We start from the raw sequence: 8178 nt of genomic DNA, 5'->3' as shown, positions 1-8178 counted from the left end.
TGTTTGGAGTTTTCCTCAAAATTTTCTTAGACCTTTCTCGAACCCAATCCTATGAGGCCATTGCTGAATTTCGTCTGCTACTTGAAACACATGTGTGCGCCGGCCCTATCTTGTTAACCTGCATACAGAACAAAGTTGTTAGTGTCGTACAATAATAGGATGGTACTATAGTACAAAATAATAGAAAATTGAATATAGTAAGCTATGTTGGTACCCTGGTCTTTGTCTTATCAGCCATCAAACGACATGTTATTTTCCATGGACAATCCTCGGCCATACAATGTGCCATCCACACTCTTATTAGCTCTGTGAGTTCCAAGGTTGAATTCTTCATTAATTGCCCATTGCCTCACAGCCCTCCTGCAATCTATCATTGTTGGAAAGATTGAGCCTTTCTCAACTTTTGGATAATCTTTGTCATATGACATTTCTATGTCCTTTGGGACTTGATCATCAACTGGTATAGCTCCTTCAGCCATTAACTCATCACTAACATGGCACGCAACAATCGGAGCTGGCTCATTTAATGGTTGAGCATCCTCGGCCTCATCCTCAATTCTGAGTACCACACACATGTCTTCATGGGATATAGGATATATTACATCATCACCAATAGGAGTTATCGCAATAGCGGACCAATCAATGACTTCACCATCAGATTGCATATATCTCGAATTGCTAAGAAAACTACCAGTTGTAGAATCATTGACACATGTCACACTACTAGCATTTGACTGGTAAACGTCAGAACTTGAGCAGATGATATTGTCCACAATCTCACTAGATGGGATACTTTCAGAGCAGTATGATGTTGTAACCCCATTTGCGATGTCCACAACTTGAGCTAACACTAGCAATTCTTTTTCTTACCATCTCTCAAGAAATGCTGTCAGTAGCTTCCAATAATTATCAATCCTCTCAACTGACTCAAAGTGCTTGTCTTGGCACAAAATGTGGACCTCTTGCCCACTTCCCCAAACAATTTTGGACCGAATGAGTTCTACCATTTTTTCAACCGTAAAATGTTTCATGTTAACCTCAAACTCAACATGCTCGGCAACTTGACGCTCGCTGCCATCGTCAAGCTTTGCGACAAATCGGAGAACTCTAACAGTTAATTTATAAATGACAACGCGCGACTCCGCACCTCCTTCCCTACAAAATTACACAGAATTTTGAAACAAAAACAATGGTTAGGTCTAACTATTCATCAACCACCGGTTAACATTTCATGGAGTGCTCCAACTGAAAGATTATTTTATTGACTAACCCTTCTGGAACTGCGCCCTCCGGCTCCATCACGGCGAGCAAAACCTTTTACTGTCCTGAAGCCAACACACTAGCTCTCCTCCACAAAAATCTCCATGATCTAAGGTTCCTGGATGACTCGGCCACTTCTGGAATTATGCAACATTGTAATAAGTAGTCGTCAGTAAAGATGAAGCAGTCTGTAGTTGATATTGTTAAACTGAATCTCATGTGTTATAGCAGTAAGTGTAATCCCTGTTCAGTCCATGGATTGTATTACCAGCAGGAGAAGAAAGGAATGTATTACCAGCAGGAGAAGAAAAGCAACAAACGAGTCCAATAAACCAACGGTTCAACAAACGATCGTACAAATGTACATGTCCGCAGGGAAAATATGATAGTACGAAAGAAAAGCATCAGTAAATAAATCGTAGCTAGCATATGGAAGTGCCTTGATCCATCAAATATTACTCGAACAATGCAAGAATCACGTCTCTCTTTTTCTCTTCTTCACAATAAGGACCTCAGCTTGTAAGAAATTAACTAACCATGACCGTAAACGTAGGGAAAATGTGGGAGAAACCTGTGAGAGATAAAGAGAGAGGATGGGAGGAAACCTGTGACTCACGGCCAGATGAGGCGGCGGCGGCGGAACTGGTGGAGCGACGGGAGACGAGAAGAAACGGGACGAAGCGCTGGGAGATGAGGGCAGCACGTCGGGGTAGAGGCACGGCGAGGCAGCGGCGATGGAATTGGCGGCGCCGACGTGTGTGGGAGGAAGCCGGCGAGGCGGCGATCCGTCTTCCTCGCTCCTTCTCGTTTCCCTCTGTTCTCGAAACAGAGGTTCGATCGAACCAGTTGAACCAGGCAGAAAAGACCAAAGGGCAAAATCGTCCAAAATATTATGACGTGTAGCCCCAGACCTGAGAATTGAGAAAAAAAGTTAGCTTGCGCCATTTAATCTAGCCATGAAGGAAAAGTGTGCCATTTAATCTAACAGAAAGAAAGATGTGCTATTTTATCAAGGTACGAGGAAAAACGTGCTATTTTATCAAATTGCTCAAGGTTTAAACCCTATCCACCAGATGCACTGCTCGAGCAGCTGCAAGCCCTCTAGCCGTACGCCATGGCGCACGCCGCCGCCGCAGCCGCCGTGCCGCTGCGCCGCCCGCTCCTCCTCTTCCTCCGGCCCGCCCGCCTCCTCTCCTTCGTCGCGCCCCGCTCGTCGTCCGTCCGCGCCTACACGCGCGCCCTCCGCCCCCTCGCCCCCCTCCCCTCCGACGACGAGGACCCGGACGACGGCGACGGCGCGCCCAGCCGCAACGAGAAGAAGCGGGAGGCCCGCCGCGCCGTGAAGTGGGGCATGGAGCTCGCCAAGTTCTCCCCTCCCCAGATCAAGCGCATCGTCAGGTGCCCCCATTTGCAGCCCCCATTTCCCCTTGCTTGGCAGGATTTTCAGGCGAGGGTGCCCTATTGATTGATTCTGATTTTTCTCTGCGCAGGGCCGCGTCGCTGGAGCGCGAGGTGGTGGACGCTCTCATGCTGGTGAAGGTACACCCATGGTTCTGGTAACGAGGAGCTCGTGATGAATCACGAAATCCTGACATTTCTGTGTGCTCATTGTCCTGCAGAAATTCGGGCCCGATGTGCGCGAAGGAAGGAGAAGGCAGTACAATTACATCGGTATGCATGTTCATTTTTGCGCCCCTTGCATTTCCTGGACCACGGAGATTGGGTCTTAGTACTATTGGAATTTTAGAATGAATGAATGCCAGATTTGAGGGATTCCATCAACTTGTAGTATCTTCAGTCTTGTGGTAGTGTGGTTGCCTGGCTGTTTCCAATTTCATGTCGACCTGTTGGAGCAGGCTAACTCTTAGATGTCGGATTTCCTTTAAACAGTTAAAAAGTTTTCAATCTTAGTTTGGTAAATTGGTAATGTAGCCATGTAGATATTGCTAAGTGCTAGGTAATGTAGTCATATAAATGCTGACAAGTGCTAACTAGAGAGGGAGGGAAGGAGGGAGGGAGAAGTCTCACTGAATGCAATACTTTCTAGTGGTTGTTTCCGGGCCAATGCTCTTTAGTTTTGTCAACTCAGTAATGCTTTTTTAGACAAGTGCAGAAACACGCAGGAAAGATTAGCTGTAGTTTGAATAGAGGTTGGATTAACACATGCTATTTTGCCCTGTCAGTGTATGGATGTTTTTAAGCATTTGAAGTACTGCCTTAGTTGTGAGGTATTGCCAGTAATGCTAAATTTATATGAGTAAATCATTTAGCTTCAAGGAAATATGTATGACCTCAATTTTTTGAAGGATCTTTATTGTATAGTTTTCTTTTGCATTTAGGCTGTGTTTGGTTTTGAGCCAAAGCTGGCTTCGCCACAATATTGGTGTGCCCATGAGTTTTGGCCGCAGTTTGGTTGGACATCAAATATTTGGCATGCTCAGCCCAGCCGGTGTCTGCCTGTGCAGTTCTCACCAATATGCGGGCGAGCCGAGGGCGACGAAATCGTCCGCCAAAATATTGGCTGCTAGCCTGCTAGCGTCCCCGCATACTATGCTTGTGTGTCATGTAAGCTGGACAATCAATTAGCTAGATCGTATACTTGCACATCTCCTACGATCTTATAGATCAAGCCGGCTTGTACGTGTTGTTTCACTTGGCCAAGAGCGTGTACATGGTGCTTCACTCTAATTTTTTATTTTTTCTAAATGTTTGATCATGATGATTTATGGGCTCCTTATGCAATTTTTTAAGTTAAGACCTCAGTTGATGATATGTGGCATGTTAATTGGCTACAAACCGAACTGAGACCCAACCATTTTGCCAAAAATTGGTAGGTGCTATGGCTACAGTCCAAACAACACTACCAATTAAAAATCACTAAAGCAATAATCATTCAGAAAGACATTATCAGTAAATAATAGCTGCTTCTGGAGGTTATATTTTTTAAACATATTTCCCTAAAAGAATAACTAAATAAGTAAGGAATAAACTACTTCTGAAGGTCAATTTTCGTATATTTGCTATTTATTTCATGCTAATATGTGATCAGTTTCTACCAGGAAGCCTACTTCGCGGTGCACAGCCTGAATTGATGGAAGATCTTATCCATTCTTTGAAGAATGGAGATGAAAGCAGGATACAAGCCTTATTGAGTGAAGTGGCAGACAAATCAATGCCGATTGAAGATGAGGAAGTGGGAGAGTTACCTCATGAAGAAGAGGTAGCCAATATTCTGATATTCTTAATATGACTGGATTTACATAGTAAACATTGAACTAATGGTTAAGTATTTCTGAATTTCAATAGGATGAGGGAAATCAAGAGTATATGGAAATTGCAGATAGATGGTTTGAGGGCCTCGTCTGCCAAGACATTCCAGTTACCAACGAAGTTTATGCGATTCATAATGTTGAATTTGATCGTCAGGTATTATATGCACATACTTTAAATGTTCATTGGACGGCATAACTAAATTAACATGTCAGTTCATGTGTTGACTCGGAAGTATGAGATAACAAGGACCTTCTGTGTAGCCTAGTCCTGTATAGTTTTCCAAATATATTTATGCTAAAACCTTTTTTGGAAGATATGTAACTGAAGTATCAGAAGTGAGGTTCAACAGTTAGTCTCTAGGAATAAGATCCTATTACTAGGAAGGTTCATATTAGTTAAGATTTTATTCTAGCGGTAGAAGCCAACCTCCTCTATAAAAAGAGATGAGTCACTACCGTACTCATTAAGCAATGAAGACTATCATCTTTCGCCAAATTCATCTTGCACCTGTAGGGTATTTTTGGATGGTGGTCGAAGCAGACCCTACCAATTTTTTGCCCATGACCAAAGTTTTGTGTTTGCGGATGGTTGCCAATATTTTGTCATGCCAATGCCCCTTTGCCCACTCTAGTTCACTTTTCTTGCCAACGTTCGCCAACTCATGGACTAGCAAAAGTTTGACCAGAATTTCGGCTTGCCAAATATTTGGTAGAGCAATCTTGGGCTAAAACCAAGCATACTCGTAGTCTCTTCTTATCCAAAGTTTCCCATCCAAGCAACCAGCATCTTGGCGGTAGTTACCCATGAGAACGGCTATGGTGATGCCTTCTCTAGCTAGGGTGGCAAAGCATTCAACAGCAACACTGGCGGCGAACCAGGAAGCTGTGGCGATGCTTCCCATGGCTGCAGCTGAACAGCATGGGAAGGTGACAACAGTGCATCAAGTAGCAATGGTGGTGCACCAAGAAGCTGCATCGACAGCACTCCATCCAGCCTTAGCAGTAGTGCTGCCGAATATTGGCGAAGATAACCCCATACTATCAGAACTAACCAATACCATCGTAACTGCATTGACAGCACTGCATTCAGCCTTAGCAGCAGTGCAAGTAGCAAGAGGTCTGCAGTGATGGCAGCACCCCACACATCGGTCGATGTGAGGCTTTCTGCGGTGGTGGCAGTGAGACCTTCCACGGTAGCAGCAGCACTCCATGCGGCAGTGGTGGTGATGACAGGGATGCCTCCCTGATGGTGCAGCAGTGCTTCAGGCCATTGTAGCAACAATTTGAGGGGGTTGACACCAGTGATAGTCGATTAGTTCTCTCGATCTCTCTGTTGTTGAAGGAAAACAGGTGCAGCTCCTCTCTTTATCTAGATGAGGTCAGACCCAAAGTATAATCTAATCATAACTAACCAACACCATCGTAACTGCTAATATGATTGTGCCCCCCCCCCCCCCCCCCTAGTCCTTATGTCAAACATAAACTATGTTCACCATGTCAGGCTGTCAGTTATAATAGTTCTAGCAGTTTATGCATCTACAATGGGTATTCACCACCCAAAATATACTGGTTAAAGAAATTCAACTGCATCTGTTATGATTCAATGTTTGGATCACTCAGCTTCACGGACATTTACCAACAGGAACTACGGAAACTTGTGAGAATAGTCCAAGAGGTCCAAAAAAGCATGGGAAATAAAGATAGCGGAGAAGGATCTGATAGAAAGCTTTCCAGGGCGAAGAAACCACTTATCATGTTCCTTCGCTCACTTGCAAAGAAGACACTTGAATAGGTGAGTCATACGTTACCCAGATAGCTTCTAATATGTAATTGTTTTCTCTATATCACATTATCACTGCAAAGATACTACCTGATGTGAACACATCTACTCCCTCCGTTCCGAAATATAAGTCTTTTTAGACATTTCAAATGGACAGCAACATACGGATGTATGTAGACATATTTTAGAGTGTAGATTCACTCATTTTGCTCCGTATGTAGTCACCTATTGGAATCTCTAGAAAGACTTATATTTTGAAACGGAGGGAGTAAATGTCTACCCTTAGCAAAACGTTGCAAACTCGCAATAAGCTCTATAAAAATGTGTTGTTGATCTCACTGTTGGTATTGCGAAGCAGGGCGTTCAGTGTTAGCTTTAGTTTGTTTTCCTTGGATCCTGTTCTTATTTTTACTCCATTTAATCAGAATATCTTTCTCCCATGTACATTTCTGGTTTTGACGATGTTTTGACTTGTGTGTTTGTGCGATTGGCAGGGCAGGACGTTGAGGCGCAGAAAAGGAGGGAGACAAATAGTTTTAGCAATTTTTACTTTCAAAGTGCTAAAGACATGTTAATGCTTGACCCTCATGGTAAAATTCTTATTGACAGCCTTATACAGCGATCTGTTGTTAAGTATGGATTTTGAGCTATAGTTTACAGGAAGCGGTGCTTTGTAGTGCCAGGTAGCTAATTTCCTATGAACATTTAACTTTTGCTGATCTAAACGCGAAAATAAGTTCATACTCCCTCGGTTCCAAAATAAGTGTCGCTGATCTAGTACAACTTTCAGCGACACTTATTTTGGGACTGAGGAAGTACTCCCTCCGTTCCTTAATATTTGTCTTTTTAGAGATTTCAAATGGACTACCATATACGGATGTATATAGACATATTTTAAAGTGTAGATTAACTCATTTTGCTCCGTATGTATTCACTTGTTGAAATCTCTAGAAAGAGAAATATTTAAAAACGGAGGGAGTATAAAAGAAGCCTCATGCACACTAAGGTATGTGTGCTGTCATTGCTGTTTGTATGTATGTTTGAGTGCGCTGTAGTTATTAAAACTGAACCTGTGCTATCTTGTACTCCGGTTTCAATAAAACTAGGCTCGCCATTGGCGTACTCTTGGAAAAAAAGGGAGAAAACTGTCAACAATTTAATTGGAAAAATACAGGGCGTACACGATTTTCATCCTTTTATATGGCCGGTACCATCAGTGGCAACCGGCCACGATGCCGGCCGGCACCCATGATCGACCTAACAGTAAAGCGTGCGTGCTGCGACCAGGAATGTGAATCATCTCGCCGGAGGCCACCTTGATTTCATCAAGGAGCTTAAGGCAGCCGGCGTGCATTCCTGTTGCCTTTGAAGAGGGTATGAAAGTGCTAGTCCATTCAAGTTGAAAGTGTTTTTTCCCAACTATGTATATAGAGGAAATATAAGCGACTGATGTGCGTGCGGGCGAAGCGAATGCGGATAAGCGGCAGAGCAAAGAAGGTGAACTATGCGCGAAAAATAGAAGTTCCTGTGGTGCGGCCGCTACAAATATAAGTTTTCCAATATGCTATAATTCTGAAAAAACGAGTTAGCTAATCTTCAGGTACATGAAATTTTGTTTGTGTCAGTGATTTCCAAATGAGACTGGCGATGAGGTTGACGCGAGGAGCGCCAGCGTCGACCCCGGCGGCGAGGCCGAATCCGTACCTTGCCCGAAGGTGGGGAACGTTGCGGAAAGCAACAAGCCGCGACGTCGCAGGCAGAGGCGAAGAAGCAGATTGTGGTCCGGCCGGCGGTTGTTAGGGGCGCAGGGGAGGAAAACATCGTGGGCAGGAGGTTGAAGAACTGTGCCTACACGATCCTGACCAT

General features: G+C 44.0%; 1 protein-coding gene across 2 annotated transcripts; it reads left to right on the top strand.

Moving 5' to 3' along the window:
• The first annotated feature begins 2313 nt into the window (after positions 1-2313).
• On the top strand, positions 2314-7031 carry LOC123051246 (UPF0307 protein IL0389). 2 transcript variants are annotated; one of them, XM_044474079.1, is made up of 7 exons: positions 2314-2658; positions 2751-2799; positions 2880-2931; positions 4320-4480; positions 4567-4686; positions 6175-6324; positions 6812-7031. In XM_044474079.1, exons 1-6 carry the CDS (start codon positions 2375-2377, stop codon positions 6322-6324), a joined length of 816 nt encoding a protein of 271 aa, XP_044330014.1. In that variant the 5' UTR covers positions 2314-2374; the 3' UTR covers positions 6812-7031. The 2 variants fall into 2 exon arrangements, with proteins under 2 accessions (XP_044330014.1, XP_044330013.1); XM_044474078.1 differs by having other exon boundaries at positions 2315-2658; positions 6807-7031.
• Positions 7032-8178: the final 1147 nt, after the last annotated feature.

This window comes from Triticum aestivum, chromosome 2D (assembly GCF_018294505.1).
Source record: "Triticum aestivum cultivar Chinese Spring chromosome 2D, IWGSC CS RefSeq v2.1, whole genome shotgun sequence".
Classification (NCBI taxonomy): Eukaryota; Viridiplantae; Streptophyta; class Magnoliopsida; order Poales; family Poaceae; genus Triticum; species Triticum aestivum.
Note: the sequence above shows the minus strand (reverse complement) of the source record. Positions and strands in the feature narration are given on the sequence as shown.